At 34.8% G+C, this 24805-nt stretch overlaps 2 protein-coding genes and 1 pseudogene across 3 annotated transcripts; 1 reads left to right on the top strand and 2 right to left on the bottom strand.

The window, feature by feature from the left end:
- Positions 1–151: 151 nt before the first annotated feature.
- Positions 152–3295, bottom strand: LOC108998826 (probable receptor-like serine/threonine-protein kinase At5g57670). Its single transcript, XM_018975535.2, has 7 exons — positions 2720–3295; positions 2316–2570; positions 2067–2224; positions 1918–1997; positions 1688–1826; positions 1379–1528; positions 152–434 (listed from the first exon to the last, which is right to left on the bottom strand). Exons 1-7 carry the CDS (start codon positions 2925–2927, stop codon positions 270–272), a joined length of 1155 nt encoding a protein of 384 aa, XP_018831080.2. The 5' UTR covers positions 2928–3295; the 3' UTR covers positions 152–269.
- A 5562-nt stretch (positions 3296–8857) lies between these two features.
- LOC108998827 (U4/U6.U5 small nuclear ribonucleoprotein 27 kDa protein) lies at positions 8858–12791 on the top strand. 2 transcript variants are annotated; one of them, XM_018975537.2, is made up of 2 exons: positions 8858–9592; positions 12476–12791. In XM_018975537.2, the coding sequence occupies exon 1, from the start codon at positions 8973–8975 to the stop codon at positions 9570–9572; it is 600 nt and encodes a 199-aa protein (XP_018831082.1). In that variant the 5' UTR covers positions 8858–8972; the 3' UTR covers positions 9573–9592; positions 12476–12791. The 2 variants fall into 2 exon arrangements, with proteins under 2 accessions (XP_018831082.1, XP_018831081.1); XM_018975536.2 differs by having other exon boundaries at positions 8859–9592; positions 12267–12791.
- A 4734-nt stretch (positions 12792–17525) lies between these two features.
- Positions 17526–19023, bottom strand: LOC108998828 (annotated as a pseudogene).
- Positions 19024–24805: the final 5782 nt, after the last annotated feature.

Below are 24805 nucleotides of genomic sequence, written 5' to 3'. Positions count from 1 at the left end.
CAAGTAGAAACCATACAAGATTGAGATTACTATTTTAAAAAACTTTCAGAAATTCTGATCAAATACTCACAAAATGATCAAGGTATCAAAGTACTGATCATGACAGTAATAATATATATATATATATATATATATATATATATATATGTACATGAGCTAGCATCGATGGAATTGGAGTCTAATGGGTAGAAATATAAGTGTTTGATTAAATGTCGATAAGACCGATGATCAATACATGATTTTCGTCGACTTACTAATCTCTTAGCTCTTTAACAACTTCCTATAGATACCGAGTCGTGTGGAGAAGAGAAGGAAGTAGTACTGTTGCATTCAGATTCTAGATCCTCAAATCCCCAGAACTGTTCTTCGCCTTCCTCTGGCATCTTCCACCTCTCTTTGTCCACGTCCCCCCCATCTTCCATTACCTCCATTACCTGTCAATTAGGGTCAGAATCATAATCATTGAATTTGGTATATATGTCATGACTAATTAAGAGTTTGAAGCATTGACATAATTCATATCCAAAGCATTTTATTCCAATAATGAGCCAAAATAGGACCCCGCTGCTTTTGCAATAATTTGTTTTTTGTCCTCACATGCATGAGTGTTGGATATATTAATGCCTGTTTTAGGTTTTAGCATAAAAAGATTTAGGTTAGGTGGAATAGAACATCTGATGAATAATTGAGATTGTGTGAAAAAAAATATCCAGTGCAGAGCCACCATGCCAACACCGAAGTTTAAATTTAAAAAAAAAAAAAAAAATTATTCTCATCAGCTACTATTTATTATCTCACACTCCACACCTTATGAAAAATACACTCATACCCTATGAAAAAAAAAAATTATAGATATGGAGTGCGAAAGTGAATAGTAGCTGATGCATATAATTTTTCATGAAAAACATTCAACACCCTATAAAAAAAAAAAACTATAAGTATAAGGTGTGAAAATAAATAGTAACTTATGCATAAAATTACTAAAAAAAGAAACACCCTATCTAAGTTCCATTTTGACTTGGCTGGTGAAAAGGATGTGCCAAGTCATCACAGGAAAACCACCACCTGCGATAGATGGCAGCTGAATTTAATGATATCTTGAGGCAATTTATAATGATTTTAATACAATTAGATCCATGAATACGTGTATGAAAAGGAAGTTTCCAATATCTCTATATCTGTCATGAAATGGTCGTCTTCAAAGGTATTGCCATCGTAGCAATACTTCAATTTTGTTTGAAAACCCCACCTTAGCTGATGGTGAGATAATCTCAAGTTTATAACCAAGCACCAAAGTGCCTCTTCGAGTACGTATATATTAAATAAAAAGACAAATTAAGTCTGTGGTATTTGATCAAGACAGAGCATGATTAGCTACCTCACTCATTGTTGGGCGCCACAATGAAGATGGGCGGATGCAAAGAGAGGCTGCAAAGGCTAGTCTTTCCAGCTGCTTTACATCATAGGCCCCTCCAAGCCTTGGATCTATCAACTTTTCAGTCTCCCCTTTGATAAGTATTGGTTTGGCCTATTGAATACCAAATAACAATCAATAAAAACGTAGAACGATTGACAAAAACTGAATATTAAAATCTATCTATCTATTTCGCCTTACGATAAGAAACCCAAATGATTCTTTCCAAAGAAGATAGTGACAAGTTTTCTTTGAAGGGTTGCTAGCTATTACCCAGCTGTGCAAGCTTTGGTGAGAGCCATCCAGTACCGGTCTCTTGCCTGAGATTATCTCCAAAAGAAAAACTCCAAAAGCAAACACATCCGTCTTCTCATCCACAATCCCATGCAAATAGTACTCAGGAGCCAAGTGCCTACATAATATTTAACATTAAACGTATATTGTAAAATCTTAGTACACTACATATTAATGATGACTCAGAGAGTAGTTTGTCTGGTTTCTACCCAAATGTCCCTTCGATCGGGCCTATTGAATGGTGAGACCATTGAGATGGAAGCCATTTTGCTAGTCCAAAATCCGATATCTGAAACATGCAAAAGAAAACAGATCAAAAAGAGGCAAAAACAATTTGACTATAATGCTAAATGCGTACCTGTGGTTCGAAATCCGCAGTCAATAAAACGTTGGAGGTCTTGATATCCCGGTGAATTATTCTTCTTTGGCAGTCCTTGTGCAAGTAATGCAGGCCTCTAGCCGTCCCCATGGCTATCTTGTGTCTTGTTTTCCAATCTAACAGCGGCTGATTCGGGTCTACCACAAGGATTTTGAAACCAACCATTACCATGAAAAATAAAACCAAAGAAATTTTGTTTTTCTAGAGGCAAGTCATTGATGTATATACCATGTAAAAGAGCAGCAACTGAGCCTTTTGAGGAGAAGTGGAAAATGAGGTAGAGCCCATTGTCAATACAACATCCTAAGAGATATAATACATTTGGGTGGTGCACATGACCAATGGTTCCAATCTCTGTCAAGAACTCCTTCTCTTTCCTTTCATCAGAAGAAGATTTCGTCAGTCTCTTCACAGCGATTTCTTCACCGTCTCCCAAAGTTCCTCTGTATACCTCTGCATAGCCTCCTCTGCCAACCAAATTCTCTGAGACGGTGACACCCACATAAAAAAAAAAAAAAAAAAATTCAAGACCAAATCTAGATAAATAAAATGGTAAGAAACTAATACTAGTTATGATCGTACTTTTTCAGCTTTTTGGAAAAAAAAAAAAAAAAAGATTACGAAGCAAAAACCTGAGCTAAAACCATTGGTGGCATAAAAAAGTTCTTCATAGGAGAAGCATTTCCAAGTGGGTCTCTGAGAAAGCTCTGGTACTGCAGTATTATTGAAGATATCTTTGTTTTCTACTATAGAGCCATCTGGTTTTGGAATTTCTCCATCAAAATCTGGTCGTTTCAATGAGAAGAACCGCTTCAAGCTGTAGGCCCGAATATATTTCATCGTACAGTCGTACTAATGAAAACTTGAATCCAAACTATGTTTCATGCAAAACACAAAGAGAAGCACAAAGATATCTCCAGCTGAAACAGGATAGAAACTGAAACAAAATCCTCTCCGACAAACAGACACATAGATTTAAGAAGCAGAGTCAAAGGATGTTCGGTTTAAGGTGTTTTTGTGAGTGGGAGTTAGAGAGAAGTGAAACCTGTGTTTTTGCGAGAAATGGTGACTGCATAAAGAGATCCGTTAGAGGGACTTGAATGCTGTATTTATGGCTTTTTCATTCAAGTGAAAACAATGACGAAAATATCAAGTAGGAGCTAATTGATGAGAACGATGGAGAAGACGGGCAGCGGGTAATGGGTCCATAACACTGTTGAATCCAGCTCCTTTCCCGTCAATCGGCCGGCCCAGTAATAAAACGAAAAGAAAAATTTTAGATATAAGCATCCCCGGTACATTATTTAAAAATATATCATTTTATTATTTTATTTATATAATAAAAATGATTCTAGATGTATTTATAGATAAAATAAGATAAAAAGATAAAATAATATGTTTTTAAATGGAGTTATGCTACACAGAAATTTTACACTCTACACTATCTAAAAAATATATAATTTTATTTTTTTATCTTCATATTTAATATTTTATATTTCATAAAATATGATAGTAAAAGAATAAGATCACATATTTTTAAATGGTAAGATGAGTGTGAGGCTTATATTTTAATTTTTTTTTTTTAAATCAATGCATGAAGCTTATGAATAGTATTGCTCAAACCAAAATGGGTGTGCTTGGGGCATTGGGCTGTCAAATGAGAGAAAATTTTGCCATCCTACTCATACGTAAACGGTGAACTACTCTCAGTCACAGGATCTTCACAACCTTTTTGAGAGAATCAAGAATTTTACTGATTTGATTCCATTCTTTTATTTTTTCTTTAAATAAAAGATGGAGGATTTCGAATCCAAATTTTTTATTTGTAGAACCGGATAATATGTCATTAGACTCTCAGCCATTCTCTTGTTTTTAGTATTTAGAATAAGATTCAATTTTCAAACTTTATTTTTTGCAATAAATTTTCAAACATTAAATGTAATGGTAAAAATATAGCTGGCCTAGATATTTTAAATGAACAGAAAAACACAGTGATGGTAAACTTAGAGCTTACCACTTACCTATTAGAATTAATTGATCTGAGAGAGAGAGAGAATATTAAATTAATATATTTGGATCGCTCTTGTCACGCCTTATACGAACAAAGATTGAAGTTATATCATTCCGATATTATAGAGAAACCACATGGCAGTGTTTAATAGCATAGCGTATGGAAGTGCTTGAAGGCAACAACATTTGAACTTTTCAAGGTTTGTGCAGCTGCATCACTTCAGATACATATGTTTTCCCGCCTACCAAGAACTATGCATTAAACCTGCAATGTCACATTTTCCCATCAAACACATACAATATAGTTGTTTCAGATCTAGAAAAGCGAGAAAGTACCGATGTTTCACTGTTCTTCACGAGCTCCACAAACTTTTTTCTACTCCCTCTATCCAACTTTAATTGATTTCAAAGAGACGTCGGAGAAAAATAACACAATATTAGCACTGAAAAGTTAAAGCTAGCGCATAAAAAAGAAGGTTATGTTGGAGCGCGCGAGATATCTTCGCACTTCGCAGGAATACCCAATCCGTTCTTTGATTATGCTTTTATTGAACTGATCTGGACGTGCTTACTTTTGGCATCCGCAAAGGAGAAGGCCATGAGATGAGGCCGTGCTCGATCATCTAGTAGCCATGCATTCACGAGTTCGTTTGAGTACATGCACGGCATCTCATTTTTCTATCTAGAAAAGAGTGGCATTAATTATTTTTCGCATCATGATTTGAGACACGAGAGATTATAATTGGCCGTACGTTGAACTTTGCGGCGTTAATTACAACAATAATTATATAATATATAAAAAGAAAATAGATCGGGAAGAAGTTCAAGCACAGACAGTACTACGTACTGTGCCTATATGTACAGTACTGTAGAGTTTATAAAATTATACATATAGAGTTTCAGTGTTAGTATCCATACATACAATAATATATATAAGCCACTTGTAATTTTAATACAGGCTAACATGATATTTGCATGTGATCTTAGCAATATTATTTGCCTCAAATCGCGATATTGTAGAGACTTGCACAATGTGCCAAACCAAAAAACAGAAATCCTAAAAAATTAAAGGCTTTCACAGGAAAGTTGCCAGCATTTCCTGTTACAGGTGTAAGCATGCATGCAAGAAACTCAATAAATTAGGAGAAAGTGGTTATGAAGTAAATTAAAGTGGAAAGAGTAATCCTTACATATATAGGCTAGGGTTGAATCTGATTGATCTATTTTGCCTCGTTAGGTCATGTAGAAAATAGGATATAGTGGGGAGCTTGGGACTGTACGTGACGAAGGTTGATCAACCCTCTAGAAATCATTACGTACAAGCCAACAGCTGGTTTCTTTACTCTCTCTCTCTTCTTATCCATTACTTTTGTTTACCCAATCAATGTTGGTAACGTTATGAATTTCACTCTGCGTTACGGGCTATTGCGAAGGCCCATGCCACGCCATTGCAGGCATTAATAATTATAATCAAACCCAATGTTATTTATAATTGTATAATGATATTTTTACATTTTATTTATTACTATTTTACTATATAGTTATGTCTTTTTCTTTTACTATTTGAATCTAAATTAAAAATTTCAAAACATGACATTTGTGTATAATATAAAAGAAAATAAATTTAATCAACCAACGTAATTATAAGAGAGTTTTTCCTTTCTATTGGCTCGTATGACAAGCCCATGAGAGATCTTTGGAGGAGTGAGTCAGAGAGCCCAAATAACCTTCCTTTAAAAGGAATTAGTGGGTCTCTACAGAATACTCAACCCATGAGCAAAACCCACTCATAAAGCAACCCACGCATGGAAAAAGCAGACAGTAGGGGCATATGAGATTTGCTAGCCTTGACACCCCTGATGACACCCAACCCTTGGGAACCTGCGCATGCAGGTGGGTGGGAGATACGTGGAACCCTTGATCTCCTGACAGCCGCCATAGAGGGACTTAACAAGGAACGTTCGTTGGGTAAAGTGAGTCAATCAGCTACACTACATTAAATGATTCTGACTAAGTGAATAGTTGAAGTGACATAAACTCTACAAGGCCATGTATGAGATGTCTCCACCTAGAAACCTAGTATAAAAGTCGATCCCCAGATAAGAAGAACTCTCTCTGATTCCTCTAAGCACACGCACAAACTACAAATGAGATATGCTGACTTAAGTATTGGAGACTTCCCAGCCTCTACCAAGGCCCTCACTCTCTGTGTTTTCTTAAGTATGCAGGTGAAAGGACCAAAACCGGAGTTGTTAGAACCCAGCCCAAAAGTGTATGAAACACGACAAAATATTAATTTTTATAAAATTGAATTTATTTTTAATTAAAATACGTGATTACATTGGTTGAATGAATTTATTTTCTTCTATATTATGCAATAAGGCTATGTTTTGAAATTTTTAATCCAAATTCAAAGAGCAAAAGGGAAAAAAAATTACGAGATAGTAAAACAATAGTAAATGAGATATAAGTGTATCATTACCCTTCACAATTAACACACACTCTGCTTCTCATGCATCTAAGGTAAAGGTCTGACAATTTGGCAAAAAGACAGAGCTCCACCCACAACAGCAGTTCGAAGCAGACTTGATGGAGTGAGCCCCACTATCCCAACCCAAATATTGATGGAATCCACTATTTTTTCAACTTTTCATAAAAAAGTTAAACTTATATCAACTTATTTCATACACTCAAACACATATCTCAACCTATTTATATTTAAACACATATAAATAAGATCCACAATATATTACTATTCACAGATCAATTAAGATCATATGAAATCACCTTAACATCCAAACCAAGATTTTTAATTTCCGTGTCAGAACAGTAGCTTGTACAATTTAGTAAGGCTGAAAACTGAAGGTATCAGTGTGGTTTTAGTCCAAAATCAAAATCACACCGATACCTAGAATATACGTTATTCTCAACTGAAATCGGTCGACAGGGAGAAAGAGAACTGGCCGGAGTTCGACGATCTGTACCGTATTATTTCATCGATTAAGAGATCGGTTTTCCCATCACTAGACAACATCACGGCATGATAGAAACCAGAAATCCATCTCAGTTTTTCTATCACCGTTCTCTAAACACAACCCACAAAACAAAAGTTTGAACTCAATACTATCTATCACGAAGTAACAAAACCATTACCTGAAGTTTGAACTCCTAGATTTTTCCTTGGGCGGCGAGATGAGGTCCAACGACGACGAAGAGAGAGCGAGATGGATGTCATGGATTGTTGGAGGGCAAGGCTGCACGGCATGAGGGATGAGAGATTCACAGCGGGGGTGGCGGCGACTGTGCATGAGAGAAGTAAGAGAGGTGAGAGAGAGTATGAGAAGAATCATTTTGGAGAGAAGAACTGAAGAAGGAGAGGAAAAGATGGGACGCGGGAATATTAAACTCTAAAGTGAAACGACACCGTTTGGTGTATTGAATCAAATGGCGTCGTTTCACTTTACTTTTTTTTTTTTTTTTTTTTTGTGTATACGGCAAGTTAAAAATGACGACGTCGTTTCATATATATATATATATATGGAACTTATATAACCTATTGGCTGTTCAACGATTATAAATTGGTTCAAACAGGGACTGAACTGGCCGATGATGGTTTTGAGAAATTTCAATCGTCGGCCGACTGGTTCTCCACTGGTTCCTAAATCTGGTGACCGATTCCCGTCGATGACGGTTGATCAAGTCAGTTCCTGTACACCCCTACATTTTAGGTAAGTATTTCTTTTCGGGTCAAATTTCACGATTTTTGAATCAATTCCAACCGAAATATGCATTTCGGTCCATAATTAATGTTAACGACATTTTGATAAATTTCTTGAAACATAATGTCGCACTCGGAATTTTCTATTTCCTTTTCTCCTATCCACAGGGGCTGGCAAGTTGCAATGAAGGCAAACACGCGGAATACACATGTAATTTCTTATTTCATTTTCACCTGCCCATCAAGAGGCTTTAATGTAGGAAAATTATCTCCAATTTTTTTAATGAATCTAATCCCTAATAACTCTCATGAGACTTGTATCTTTTTTTTTTTTTTAAATGTATCTTTTTAAGATTTAGATTAAAAGGTATTATTAAAATATTTTGAAATATACTTTATATATATAATTAGTTTATTTATATATAAATTATTCAAAATAATATTAATATCAAAATATTTTATTGTAATACTCCAATAGAAACGGTATCCAAAATTTTAATCCAAACGCAACCTCAAATATGATTATCCAATAAGCTTCGAACTGCCACGTGTCTTGAACCGCTGACACGACAAACTATACCATCACCCAGAACGTCCACCGACCACTGACACAACAGACTTGTGTAGTGGGTTTCTAGCTTTGAATAAGGGTGTATTTGATTGTTGGATGTAACTTAACTCGTTCTTAATTGATTATTTTAAATTAATTATTGATATGATTTATTATTATTATTTTATTTTATAAAAAAATTAAACAAGATCTATACTATTTTTAGAATTCAACTCATATTAACATCTTAACGCAACATTAATTGCTGCTTCAAAATTAATTCCAATATGAGAGGTGAAAAGGCAAATCGGAAAGGCATCCAAATCTTAATCCCCTGAATTGATTTATTTATTTACTTTATTTGCCAATTTCGGTTACTGATGTCTCAGTTCGAAAAACATACAGTATATTTGTTTTAAGATATAAAACAATCTAGAATAATAAATAAATAAAAAATTAGGGCAAGTTGATTGTTTTAGAAATGGATCTAATAAGTAAAAAGGAAAGGGTTTTGGGTTTTCCTACGGCCTCGAGTCGTGGCTCAAATCCATAAAAATGGATGCGCCCAAGTAACCCGTATGTTATCAAACCCTAAACACCACGCACCATGACCGACCGCGACCGCGACCGCGACCGGGATCGGGACAGAGCTCGCGACCACGACAGAGATAGACGGCGAGATAAGGAGGACCGTGACCGAGAGCGAAGCCGCACCAAGAGATCCCGTACGCCCGAGCGAGGCCGATCCTCTCGCCACACCCGGTCTCGCACTCGCTCTCCGGATCGCTACCGCTCACGCTCTCCTGACGACCGCTCCCACCGACGCAGCCACCGCCACTCCAACCACCGCTCCCCTTCACCCAAGCGCCGCCGCCGCAGCGAATCCACCGACGAGAGGGAGCGACAGAAGGTCGTCTCCGACTTCGTTGACGGGATTGTAAAAGAACAAAAGCAACAACAAAAGCGCAAGGACAAAGATGGCGTCGATGGTGAAGGAGGAGATGGACTGGTGGAGGGTGTGGACGAGGATGAGCTGGAGATGATGAAGAAGCTGGGGATCCCCGTCGGCTTCGACTCGACCAAAGGCAAGCCGGTGGACGGAGCCGACGTGAGCGGTGTCAGAGCTGTAACCAAACGACAGCCAAGGCAGTATATGAACCGCCGCGGCGGGTTTAATCGCCCATTGCCTGCCGAGCGGAACCGGTGAAATCGATTCCGCCCTTCCGGGTTAGTTAGGGTTTCGTTATTTTGTTTTCGATTTCTTGTTTAATTTCCCATATGTTCAAGTTTACTTGTATGCGTGACTCTGTGTCCTAGGATTTAGTAGCCCATTGCCTGCCGAGCGGAACCGGTGATATCGATTCTCCTTCCCGGATTAGTTAGGGTTTCGTCATTTTTCTTTTCGTTTCTTTGTTTAATTCCCGGCGTGTGACTCTGTGTCCTAGGGTTTATTGCCTGTTAAGCGGAGCCAGTGTCATTTATTTAGTGATATCGACTCCGCCTTCCCGGGTTAGTTAGGGTTTCGTCATTTTTTCGAGTTTTGTTTAATGTCCCATGTGTTAAGTTTTCTTGTGTGTGTGACTCGGTGTCCTACGGTTTGAAAGTTTAGGAAATCTTGGGATTTTTATGCAATTGGGTGGTTAGTTAAGCTTTTTTTGGCTTGTTTGATCGAGTTACCAGTTAGTTTTTCTGTTTAAAATCGCTTGAATCGCTGAATCAATTGTGATGTATGATTTATATTTAGAGGTTCTTGGAAATTTTGATGCCCAAGAAAATATAAAGAGGACTATTAGGTTCACAAAGAGACTTCACAAAAGTAAGTGTTACAAACTAATGACTTTTGTGAAATATGTTTGTGAACCTAACATTTCTCAAATATAAATTACATATAAAGTGGTATGGTCTTAGTTTTAGTGGTATGCTTCCTCCAGATTTATAGTTCGAAGCCTTGGGTGCAATTAATTTCTAGAGGTCACGTGTCATTGGTGAAAAGCCAATGATTTACCTGATCCATGTGATGAGAATACGTTAAACAGGTCCAGTCTTTAAGTGGATTCAAGACATTGTGTTTGCACCATCTCTGGGATTCCTCTTCATATAAAAATATATGCATTACATCTAGGACGACAAGGAGATAACCCATCGGTGCAAACAAACATTCTAATGTATAAATGTACGGGTAAATTGTAATTGTTTTAGAGCACTAAATGTAGGTTGGTTGTATTGAATTGGACAAATATTAATATGATGAAAAAAAAATCTTGATTACCTATAATTTTTTTTATTGGTATTACCTATAAAAAAAAATATGATGGAACAATACCTTTCTCCCTCTAGATATGGAGTGTATAATTTGCTCAAAACGGTTTCCTTTGGAGAATTTTTTGAGTGGAGTTTCATGAGCTGTCCATGTTTTGTTAATTTGAAAGAAGGACTAGGGATCTTATAAAAAAAATTCTAATCGTTCAAACTGGACTAGGGCTAATTTATTGTGAAACTTATTTAGTTGTCCAATGTGTGTTCAAAACATTTCATGCTAAGTGTGCTAATAAATAAAAATCATGCTCAGTGTAAACTTAGGCCATCACAGATGTTCTGAAGCAGTTTAAGCATGGGATTCTATATCTGAAGATCTGTTTCATGTATGTGAATTGACTTCTGAAGTTCCACAGTATTCGTTTTTCCCCCTTTGGATAGACACAATATCCATCTGTTTTTCTTCATCCTTGTGAGAAACTCTATCCATTTCATGATTTTCCTGATCTGGGACTTTTTTCAAATTGGAGCAGATTGGGTCAAATATGGTGCCCCCAAGGATGTGGGCTCTTGTAGTTTATTTGCTTTGGGAAGTTTCTCTTAGTATGTTTGTATGGTAATTTCGTAGGTGTTGAACGCAATCAAGATTCGTTCATTAACTTATGTGTTGCTTGTGCACCCCGGTTAGTCAGGACTTTGTTCCGGACACCCATTGCCAATAAAAAGAAACTTATATGTTGTTGGTTTTGGGTGTTTCAAAATTCAGACCAATCAGGTTACCAGTTGTGGCATTTTGAATTCATGTCTTGCAATGATTTTGGTTCGTATGCGTGTGGGTGACTGAACATGTATGTCTAGTGGCTACTCTTGCAAATAGAGGAACTCTACATTATTGTTTGGAGACTGGGGGTTTGGAAAGAAGCTAAAGCTGAATGCAATCGTCATGGTTGCAGATATTCTGACCATTGTTTTCATCGTATCAATTATATTCAAGTTTCATAAGGGAACAAAGGGAAGGAGTTGATGGTGAAAACCACTAGTTTCCAAGCATTGGAAGTCTTGTGTTTGAGCTCAACCTTTGCAAAATGTCTAATTTTGTGCGGAAATCCGACTTAAAGGCCAATATGTTGTCAAGTCTGGATTTGCTAATGTTCAAATTGGAGGGCACTATGTTCTCTGTTTAATGTTTGAATTGAGTAGTCAACCAAAGAAGGGTTGAATTAAATGAAGTGGGAAAAGAACTGGACCAGTACATTTGTGTGGCTTAAACGATGGTATTTTGGGTGATAAACGAAGCATATGGCTTTTATTTGTCGTTCTTTTGTTATGGTGATAAAGCATTGTTGCGCTTTCTGCCTTTAGATTGGTGTAGGAATTTGTGCATGCGAGTATCAAACAATTCCAGAGTCTCAGCTTAAGCGTATGACTTCTATTTGTTGTTCTTCCGAGCTGGTAATGGAACGTTGTTATTCTTTCTCCTCTGAAGTTGGTGTGAATGTCTGCGTGTGTTTCGAAAAACTTTTAGCTTGATTTGTGTTCTACGAAATTACGAGATTCCTATTTTGAGATCAGCGGAGAAACATTTAAGTTATTCAAGATATGGTCGTAGCGTCCTAATGAACCATAATTTTTGTTCTCTTTCCAGATGGGTGGTATCTTCTGGCAAGAATTGGTCAGTTGCAGAGTTGGATTCTTGAAACCGATGATGAGAACCATAATGAATGATGGCATGAGACTTGCTTTTTGATACTATCTGTTGACTGCTATCTTGAGACTCGGATTGTTGTAGCGGTGCATTGTGTTTTATTTTTCTAGATATCTGTCGTATTGATTAAATTCCAAATTTAAATGCAGTATCTGAGATTACTCGCTTGGTCCCTCTGAGCTATCATCTGATATCTGCTGTCAATACGCAATAGCATCTGATATGTAGATCCCAATCTCCTACGGATTGCTTTTTCATATGCAACTCCGTGTCCATCTGCCAGTTGCAACTTGCCATAGCTTGAGAGAATGTGAAGGAGTGAATATGTTGTCACAGGCATTTAATGCTTTAATTTTGATCTTTTAAGTGCTACTGCAAGGCAGCAATGTCATAAATGGATGTGCACACATCTAGAGATCATATCATGGCTAAATATCTCTGTTTTACTCCACGTTATCGTATGCACTTTGTTGTTGTGTATACCGTTTCGGTTCAATTTTGATTTTAATAGAACCAATGACATTTATTCTAGGGCTGTAATCGAGCTGGGTCGAGTCGGTCTTTGGCTTGTCGAACTCAATTCAGCTCAAAATATTCGAACTTGAGCCCGAACTCAAAATTTTTATTTATTCTTTATTCGAGTTTGACTCAGTAAGCGAAATTCTCAACTCCAGCTTGTCCTACAAATGAGCTCGAGTCGAGCTTAAGCTTGAATTCTTTAATTTTTTTTATTCTTTGAATAAGATTTAAAATTAATAAATTAGATAAATCAAAAATAAAAAATCTAATATTGAATTTGTGTAATTAACAAGTAGAATTTCTATTGAAATATAAGATTTTAGAAATTTATGAATAATTAATATCTAATCAGTTGATATTTATTCATAATAATAATATATTATATACCTATATATATTATTATTATATATATAATATATATGATAGCATATACTTATTTCATTTGTTATTCCAACGTACGAGTATATGAAATTATTAAATTTTATCAATTAATTATTGTACAAAATATAAAATATAGCTATGAAATATATTCAATATATAGACATAAGTAATTGGGTCTCATATTATATATTTAATTATAAATGTGCTATATTTATATTATTAACTAATACATATATATGTGTATATACATAGGTGTATGTATACATTTATTAATATATGAATGAGTTTTAATCCAGTCGAACTAACGAGTCAACTTGAGCATAAACGAGCAGGTTTTAACGAGTTTTAATCGAGTTGAGTCAAGTTTTGTCGAATATGTGCCATTTACTAATCAAACAGGTATTTACTTTCATAGCGAGTTTTTTTTTTTTTTTTTTACGAGTTGAGTTCAATTCAAGTTTAATTGAACAAATACTGAGTGAGCTATTGAATATGCTAATTCATTTACTTATTTATTTAGTAAGATTGCTACACCTCGTCCTAAATTTTATTATTCTCAACTGTACTTGTAGATGTAAAATGTTTTTAAGTGGTTTTATGAAAATCAATATTTATCTTTATGCATTTATTGGATGTTCGTGGCTCTAGTGTCATCTCTTGTTTATAGATGGGCATTAAAGATTTGCTAGTCTTATTCAATTACTTCCAGATGGTCTCTTTTCCTCATAAAATAATGGTATGCAGGGTACAAATTTAAAATCAAGATAGATAAAGTAGTGTTTTATTCAAAAGGATTACGTTCAGATTGCTCACTTTAATATTATAAATATTAATTTTTTAAAAAAATACGGCGATTACTCTATTGGTATTTATAAATGTTGAAGGGTTCTCAAATCTTGAGTCCCAGGTATTTTCTGCCGAGTAATGTTAGAGAAATTATTATAGTAGTGCATATTTTGTACTCACTGCATAACTGCTTCTAGTTAATTGTTTTCAACACTCACTTGAGGAGATGTGTAATCTACATGATGTCATATTATGTGTGCAAAATAAATACTCCTAATAGTAACTTCTATTTATATTTATTCTTACCCAAAACACAAACTCCACCGTAGTGGAATCAACTGCAGCCGAAGGACTCCCACCGCAAGAACTCCACCAAAATTCATTTTCTCAGCGATCGAATTAAAACAGAGCCAAACGCAATATAGGAGTATCATGTAAACTGAAATAGTGCACGAGAACATACAAACTTTGAGCTATATATTTTTAAGTATGGAATTTCGGAGAAAAAAATAGCAAGAATCACAAACACAAAATCGCTGGGGGAAAACTTACTTGCTGTAATCTATGGATTTTTGATGGAATAATGATCGTGACACAAGTTCACAAACATGGGTTCAAAGTTCAAACTTGAAAGAAGAGATGGAAAATGCAGAGAAAGGAAGAAGAAGTTCCTCTCGACAACTTTTTTGTTTTTCAATTCCCTGGGATGAAGTGGATTACGCGGACCCACTTACCTCCGCCTAAATAAAAGCAAAAATAGAAATATTTTGTTCAAAGCCAAAGATGCCATAAAATTAAACTTGACATGGTTTTAATAACATTTTAGATAAATCTATTTACAAGTCTTATTTTTAAGTCATCCAATATATTATTGATGTGAAAGTCTTTTGCATTAATAACATTTAAAATAACTTATCCCACTGTCTCAAATTCTTTGTCAGAATCTGAATTGATAATTATTAATTTGTGAAAAAACGAGCGATCAATTGAAGGAAAATGAAAAAAAAAAAAGATTTCGCAGAGACTTGAGTTGAAATGAATGAAATTGTTGAGAAAATATTATATTTTATAATGAAAAAATATAACAGTTAGAGATATGACCATTGTAAAAAAATATAACCGTTGGAAATATATCTGTTGTGAAAATATATCCGTTGTAAAGATATGATCGTTGGAAAAATATATCAGTTTAAAAAATTATATCCGTTAAGAATAATATAAACGTTATAAAATTATTGTATACTTTTTTAATAATAAATAAATATTCAAATTATAATTATAATTAAAATATTTGAAAATGTCAAAATCAGTGTTTTAATAAAATAGGGAAAGATTTAGAAAGTCTGTTATTTGATATTCTTATAAAGTAACTAGCTAAATTTATAAAAATGAATTTTCTAATCAAATTTTGACCAAATTTTAACTAGTCTACTATCAATGCTCTCAACAGTTATTCTTTTCTTTTGCAATTATTTCTCCATCTTTAACGTACGACATACTGGTAGGAGTTTTAAAAAAGATTTAAATAGTTTTAGAAAGTTTTTTTAATGAAAAATTAGATTGTTTAGATTTTACATATTAAAGCATTTTTTAATCTCAAATAAATTAAAAGGTAAGTTCAAAGAAAAATTTAAAAGTATTTTTTTAGATAATACAGAACATAATTTGAATTTTAAAAAAGCTATCAATAGATAAAAATACTCATATAACTTTCAGATAATTATTATTTTTAAGGATATGGTTATAATTTTTTTCAAAAAAAAATCATTTCAAACTCAAAAAATATTTTTTTAATTTGTTTCTAAACAAACGTAACATGTTTAAAAGTGTTTTATAAACAATAAATAAATTTTTAATAGTTGAAACTTATTACTTAAGCTATAAGCTATAAATCATAAAATTATAAGATATATTTTTCACTGCAATCTTAAATATATAATTATTTTATTCTCAAGTCAGTATATAGAATACACCATTTATATTACTTAAATAGTAATATTTAATTTATAAAATTCAAAATTTATTTTTTTTAAAATTAAATTATGTCAAATAAACGCTTAAATTAAATTAAATTGTGCTCTTGATACGGCCTTCAGAATAAAAACTTTTCCGTGGTAAAACTGTCACTAATTAGTTATTGAACCGTGCTACAGCCCCCGCTCCCTCTCCCCCTCTCAGTCCCGCTCAGTGTAAAATATAGTGTTTTTTTATATTATTTTTTTATACATGTATTTTTTTAACACTATAAAATATTTTAAAAAAAATTAAAAAAATTATAATATCATTAAAAAACACTTACTTAATCATTAAGTAAAAAAAAATATATTAAAAAAATATATAGCGAGACCTAGAGCGGGACCGAGAGTGATGAGAGTAGCATTATTCTTAATTATTAGTTACCATATAACAAGGGGGCAACGTATCTATGAGATTTGACTTAGAGCAATTCAATAGATCCCAGGGGTTGCATAAGTCATAATTACCATTCTTGGTTGCTGCCCCCACCTCTTAAGAGCACTCACAATAATTCATAAATCTTATTTTTTAAAATATATTATTAAAATTTATTTTTTCTATTTTATATATGACTTTTATAATATACTATACATTTATTTATCTATTTTTTCTTTATATTATATTATTTAATAATTTATTGAAAAAAAGTATAAAGAGAGAAATTATTATGAGAGATAAAGTATATGAAAAGAAAATAAATAAATAAAATATTTTTACATTTACGAATAGTTTATGCTAAATGTAACTGAACACTGTAGTAAAATGTAAAATAGATTTGAAAATAAATAATCCATTAAAGGCACTTTTGAGTTACTTTTCTTCAAATTTTACATAAAAATAGGTTTTACAAAACTCATTGGAGTGCTCTTAGAGCATAGTATTAGATTGATCATCCTATTTTTTAAATTTTGATTAAGATATAACTTTTTCACCTTTAATTAATCATTCAAAACTTGAAGTCTATATTAAATTAATCATCACTCTCTATAATGATAAAATATTATTATTTTTTATTATTTATATTTTTTAATTAATTTTTATTTTATTTCATAATCTTCAATAACCTCTAACAAATCATATTCATTTTTATTTTCACAATCTAACAATTTATAATATAATAATCTCATATGTATATAGATGGTAAAATTTCATATCAATAAAAATCTCATATTTATAATATAATAATTTCAAAAAATACATTTAAATTTGCTATAATTTTTTTTATATTTGAAAAGAATAATAAATTTACTGTAACTTATAGTTTGAATAAAAATAATTTAATTAATTTAATATAGAATAAATATAAATGATATTTATTAAATTTAAAGATAAAAAAATATTTGACTAATCCAATACGAATGATATTATGTCTTTAGAATTGTACGGAATTGAATTTTTTGCCCCTCCTTGCCCCCACCAAAAAGAAGCCAAAAACTATGGGCTGTTTTCTCGCACACAGACCATAAAGGTAGATAACTAGATATAATAAAAAAATATCATAAAAGTAGATTATGAATAGAACTTCATTTGACTATTTGAGTATCTTCCTCAAAGATGCCAATACATATTAAAAAGTTGCCGACCATTGTACTGATTCGAGATGGAGGAATCCTCCTCACAAACACCCAGATTTCTTATTGGTAAACAGCAGAAAGGGAATAAAAAAAAAAAACTTTAGGAAGGAGAAAACCTTTGGAAATCTTTGGGTAAAGAGACTGAACCATCTTAAGCGCCGGTGCTGCCGCTGGTGGCGGTCGGTTTCTGAATAACAAAGGCCATGCACTGCACCTGCTGCTTGTTGTCAAAGCCCAAGCAGCGTATATAGGCATTTGGGTACGTCTTTTTGCACTCTTGGATTTCATTGAGGACTTGAGATGAGTCATTGCAGCCAAACATTGGCAGCTTCCACAATGTCCAATACCTCCCATCATAGTATCCTGGTATTTGGCTATTCTCTCTACGAACACTCCCCACCTTAAATTCCATGGAATCAAAAGCGTGCTTCAGATTATATAACTTTTGTATCCAAAAGAAGCATATATCCAATTCTTCTCTTTATTTCCATATATAAGTGGTTTATACGCCCTCTTTTCTACCAACAAGTTGAAAAAGTAAAGATCTCACTTGTTAAAAGAAGAATGAGGGAAACGTCATCTAAAATTTTAGTTCATCTTACCTGGTCAAACTCAAGGCAAGGGATCCATCCCTTTTTGATCATGTAGTCTATCTACTTTGCGATTGAATCATCCGAGAGAGGAGGGAGATAGGAGAGTGTCTCGAACTTCTTGTTATTAATGGGATTCCATGTCTGTTTAAACAAAATAATTTAGAAAGGAAAGAAAAACAATCAAGGACCAGTACTGACACATGAGAACTTGAGCAGATTCAGATCATTAGTAACATTAACATTACCTTCATGCAGAAAGTTCTAGAACCGTTGGAGATAGTTTTCTGGTTCCATCCAGTAGAATCTTTTACCGGCAGCTTTCTCGAGTTGGATTTCAAGCTAATAAATCCTGATCCAGTGACCGGAGCTGTGAAGATCCCGGCAGACATCTTCAAACAGGGGTGCTGAAAGGAAGATCAACAAGAGGAAACGGAACAGCCACAGAGGATGGAATTGCAAATGACTAAAAGTATGTTCCTGAAGGTGGTGCAAACTTCAAGTGGTTGGAGTATAGGACAAAGAATCGGGTTGGCTGTTTTCGAGGTGATGTATGATTTGTAGGGGGAAAGCGGTAATACAAAGACGGTGGGTACGATGTGGTGTTAGAGTTTTATTGGGTTGTTTAGCTTGGAGTGTATCACCAACTCCAACTTCTTTAATATAGTCATCACTTTCTGCAGTACATGATATGGCACGCGAAGCAAGGGATTGGGACCCCCCGCAATTCATCGCGCCATTGAAGAGTTTCTGATACAAAGTTGCAGACAAATGAGCATAACCGTTTCAATTAAATAAAGACATGACTCCTGATCGCAACTATTTATTATGGGTGGATGAGTACGTTCGTGTCTTAACAGCATGCTTTATGGTTGGATGAGAAATTTGGAAACTAAAAATTCATGCCATAAACTTTTTTTGAAAAAAATTCTTTGGAATTTACTTCTAATTAGAAGAAGGCTAAAGAATTTTATATCATTTATGCCTTTTTTTAATTGCTATGTAACGAGAAAGAAGAAATACTACATATTTTTCTCAAATGTCTTCTATAAAAAATCCTATGGAGCCAAAGCAAGTGGCCATTAAATCTGTCTTCCATGGCAATTGTTACAAAACAAGATTGGATATCTTTCATTCTTGATCCAGGGCTAAAGCTGAGATTAAGCTCACATGAAGTACACCCTTTCCAGCTATTTGCAGTTCTAATATTGGATTTCACTTAGAGATTAAGAAATAATATAGTCCATAATCAAACAACTTTATCTATTAGGAAAGCTATAGATCAATTGGATTTTCTTTATCAAGAATATCTATCTCCTTGGCAAATGAAACTGAAAGAAAAGCAACCACAATTATGGGAAAACCCTCATCTCAACACTATAAGCATTTTGTTTGATGCTGCAGTCAAGACATCGTTCTCTTTGACCTCTGCAGTAAGTTGTGATAATGAATGAAGTGCAATTGAAATATGGACAGAAGATATTGGAACAACAACTCTAGTAGTAGCGGAAGTAATTGTGGCAAGACTTGCAGTCAATATGGCTAAATATTTAAATTTTCCAGATGCCACAATTGAAGGAGATTCTCTTCTCGTAGTCTCAGCAATTCAAAGGTCATCAACAATCTGGCAAATTTCTACCATCTCTGAAGATATTGCTCTTATCATGTCCTCTCATAAAGGATGGTGTTTTAAAAAAATAGATCGATTTCAAAATTGATTTGCGCATTCTATGGCACAATGAGCCGTAACAAACAGAGTGATTGGTCGCATACCAGTAGCTATTTTACCTTCTAGTATTGTACTTATTGATAGTGGCAAGGACCCTCCTAGTTTTGTAACTTAAACTTCTTATTTATAAATATGCAAGTTTGATTAGAAAAAAAAAAGTTTTATGCAATCCAAGTTAACCTCATTATTGTTGATCCACTTGTACGCAACTACGGAGAAAGAATTACCTATAATTTGGGCTTGGAGAATTATGTCACAGTTGAGGCCATCACTATTGGTCTGATTGGAGGCAATTGACCTCTCAATCGTGTGAATGAATAGAATTAAGAAAAGCATCACTATTGGTCTGATTGGAGACAGTGAGTGTAGCACGACTCGAAAGTCAATAGATCCAAATTTTAGGAAATCTTGATCGATCGGGGTGTTGAATATAATTTCATATTTTACTGAGAAAATATATTTTATTTTAATATAATGCAATTTGTTGAGTACAATTACATGTTTTACCACTTATTAAACTAGCGAGACTTTCCATTCCAAGAAGAAAGTCCATAACACTGTTTAGCATAACCTATTAAACCCAAATCTCTGCCATATCTTTGCATCGAACAGTTGAGTTGAAGATAATCAACTGATTTGCCAAATTTCTCCACACGTATCACAATCTCATTCTAAGATGATTTTACTCTGTCAAGGGCTCAAGATTACCACCAACCCTCTATATTGGACCCAATTACGATTAATTCGAGATAGTCAATCTCTAGAAGGAATCAAGGAGTAAAGAGAGAGAAAAGTAGAGAAAAAGAAATCTGTTGAATGAATCAAAGTTGAGGAATGTTCCCTCCAAGTCGAATATTTGTACCTTTTGTATTTACTTTCAATAGAACATCGTATTACAATTACATTGGATCAATTAATGAAACGATTTCGTTAACACTTATCTATTTAGTTTCTACTACACAAAGTGACAACATATTGAATTGCTAACATCTTCTTATTACCACACGACATCGTTTCTACTCTGGCTTGTAACTAACAAACTGTCACTTCTTACCTTAACCTTCCTCACTTCTTCTGCACAACCCTTCACCATACCAACCACACACTCCTCTCAACCTTTCTCAGAACCATGACATACCTTCTCCCTTTTAAAGCACCTTGCCACAAGGTGAGGGAATTTCTGATGTAGTTGCCAATAGGGCTCCCATGTGCTATCATCTACAGCAACACCCTTCCATTGCACCAACACTTCAACCACAATCCTATTATTAACAATCTTACTCCTGCGCTGCAAGATCTACTCAGGTTCAAGAATCAATTCCCCATGCATATTAACTAAGGGTAAAGTGGAAAGTGATGTGACAAAGAAGAGACATGGAAAATAGGATGTAGAAGAAAATCTGAGGGTAAGTTCAGTCTGTAGGCTACCTTTCTCACCTTGTGCATAATTTGAAATGGACCAAAATATCTAGAAGACAGTTTCAAGTTTCGCCTCACTGCAAGAAATTGTTGCCTATAAGGCTGTAGTCTAAGATAAACCCAATCCCTCATTGAAAACTCCCTTTTGATTCTATGCTTATCATAGTAAAACTTTATCCTCTCTTAAGCCACTGGCAGGAAACCCTTCAATATCACCATTATCCATTCTCTAGTTCTCAATACTTCATCCACTACTGGATTACTTGTAAGGCCAAGAATATATGATTGAAGTCGAGTGTAAGGAATTCCATACACAACCTCAAAAGGAGTAAGCTTTGTGGAAGTGTGAAAAGTAGTGTTATACCATCACTCAGCCAATAAGAGTCAATCGACCCACAACTTAGGTTTATCACCAGTGAATGATCTGAGAAAATGCTCCAGACACTTATTCACAGCTTCAGTTTAGCCATCACTTTGCGGGTGATGGGCAGACAAATTAATCCCTTGCAAATGAAATAGTTCCTTCCAAAATAAACTTGTAAAAGTTGATCCTCTATCTGACACAATGGTTTTAGACATGCCATGAAGCTTAAAAAAATTATTCAGAAAGAGCAAGACTACCTTAGCAGCTGAAAAAATGTGTTTCAAGGGCATAAAATGAGCATACTTTGACAAGTGATCCACCACCACCATGATCACTGAGTATCCCTTAGAAATTGGCAATCCCTCTACAAAATCCATTGAAATATCAGTCTGCACATGATTTGGTAGTGGCAAAGGATGTAGCAAGCTTGTTGGAAACACATTTTTCCACTTTGTTTCTCTGACACACCTAACATTCATGAATAAATTGCTTAATCTCGGACTTCAAACCAGGCCAATAAAAATCAGCGTTGGCCTTATGCAAGGATTTGTGAAACCTTGAGTGGATAGCAGAAGGACTGGCATGAATGAAGTTTAAAATTTTAGAAATTTTAGACTTCAACTGAGAAGAGTTAAGCACATATATCCTTCTTTTTTTAAACAACACCCCATGCTTCAAACTAAAGGAAGGATAAGCAGTTGCATTAAGTTGTGAGGAAGTGATCAACAGCTGAACAATCTAATCTTCCTCATAAGCAGCCTTTAATTCAACCAACCATGTTGGAGTTGGAAATGACAAGGCAACCAACTCTCCAGTTTCTACCACTTGATATCTTCTTGACAAGGCATCTACTACTTTTTTATCCATCCATTTCTTGTACTCAATGGTAAACTCATAGCCAACAATTTAGGATGCCACTTCTGCTATGAAATTGTACATATTTTCTGCTCCAATAAGTATTTCAGACTATGATGGTTAGTTCTTACTATAAATGCACTTCCCAAAAGATACTGTCGCCACTTTTTAACAGCTAGAACTAAATCTAGCAATTCCTATTCATAGGTGGAAAGTGACAAATTCTTGCCCTTAAGAGCCTGGCCGAGGAAGGCCAAAGGCTTCTGATCCTGCATTAAAACAGCACCCACCCCAGTTCCACACACATCACATTCAATGACAAACCCCTTTGAAAAATCTGGCAATACAAGCACATGAGGACTTGACACTGCGCCTTGAGAGCATTAAAGGCTTTAGTAGCACTATCAGACCATAAAAATGCATTTTTTCAGTAGTTCAGTCAAAGGAGTAGCAATTTGACCATACCCTTTTATAAATTTCCTACAGGATTTCTTTGCATGCAACTGATGCTGCTGTTAGTTTTGTAAAACTGTAGATAGATGCAACAAATGGGATGCCAATTGCTATATACAAGGATGTCAACAAAAAATACATGACAAACTTTTGAAGAAAGAGCCTAAACACTTCATTCATAAGCCCTTGGAATGTTGAAGGGGCATTCGTGAGTCCAAAAGGCATGACGATGAACTCATAAGGCCTTTCATGAGTCTTGAAAACAGTTTTATGTACATCCTCACTCCTCATGTGAATTTGATGGTAGTCTGCCCTGAGATCCAACTTAGAAAATACTGAAGATCCCGAGTGCTCATCCAACAACTCAACTATCACAGGGATTGGATACTTATCCTTGATAGTAGCTTCATTCAAAGCTCTTTAGTCCATGCACATTCTCCATGTGCCATCAGATTTTCTGACTAATAATCTAATAACACATGAGATGAAAAGGGTGACTAACTTGGTCGAATGACTCCTAAATCCAGCAGCTCTTTAATAATCTTTTCAATTTCAATTTTCTAATAGTAGGGGTATTTATAAGGCCTGACACTTACTGGTGTCTCTTGCTTCAAGTTAATTTGGTGATCATGTGACCTATGGGGTGGTAAATCCTTAGGTTCTTCAAATACTTTATGAAACTGCTTCAATAACTCTTCAACACCATTGGATTCAATGGGAACAACCCTTTCTTGCTATACTTCGTGATACTTGAAAACTCCCTACCATCAACTATTTCATTTTGAGAAGCTGTAATACCTGTAAGAGAAGTGGCATTCCCCTTATATGTAAATTGCATCTTCAGTTTAATGAAATCTCATAGTATAGACCCTAGTGAAAAGAGCCATTGCACACAAAGAACTACATCACGGCCCCTTAAGGGCAATGTAAAAAAATCGATGGCAAAGGTTGTACCTTGGATCTGCACCCCAATAGAAGTATACCTACCTTTGCTTTGAATCAATTGTCCATTGGCTACTCTCACTTGAATAGATTGATTCTGTTGTATAGGCAAATTACACCTTGCAGCCACAAAAGTATCAACAAAATTGTGAGTACTTCCAATGTCTATTAGAACCACCATTTTCTTTTTTCCCAATTGACCCATAATCCTCATAGTTCTAGGGCTTGGAACCCCAATGATAGATTGCAGAGAAATCGAAGCTATCTCTCCAGAGTGTTCCAACTGCTCATTTCCACCATCAGACACTCCAACAAGCTCTAATTCAACTGCATCATCACTAACCCCAAACAACTCCATACCTACCAACAAAAACAATTTAGGCTTGAGGCTCCTATGGCCTTGATGCTATTTTTCATCACAACAGTAACAAAGGTTTTTCTTGCGCCTATCTTGCATATGAGATTCAAACACCTTCTGATATGGTAACTTTGCCAAAGGCTGAGTCCTTGGTGCTCCCAAAGTTGAACCATCTGTCTAGACTTCAACATACTAGACCCTGACCCAAACTAATTAAAATCTGTAGTGCTACTCTTCCAAGGCTTTCTAGTACTCAACACATACTGCTCTTGTATTTTGGCAAAGCCAAAAGCATCTTTAAGAATCATAGGATTTAACATCCTAACATGCAATCAAATTTCATCACGCAAGCCACTCATAAAACAACTAAGTTTGTTTTTCTCAGATATTCCCCTAATTCTGTTAGAAAGAATCTCAAATTCAGCCTTGTATGAAATAACTATACTAACCTATTTCAAGCGTGTTAGAGTAATCATAGGATCATCTAATGGAG

The sequence above is a fragment of the Juglans regia genome, chromosome 11, assembly GCF_001411555.2.
Source record: "Juglans regia cultivar Chandler chromosome 11, Walnut 2.0, whole genome shotgun sequence".
NCBI classification, from domain to species: domain Eukaryota; kingdom Viridiplantae; phylum Streptophyta; class Magnoliopsida; order Fagales; family Juglandaceae; genus Juglans; species Juglans regia.
The sequence above is the reverse complement of the archived record's forward strand: the minus strand, read 5'-3'. Positions and strand labels throughout refer to the sequence as shown.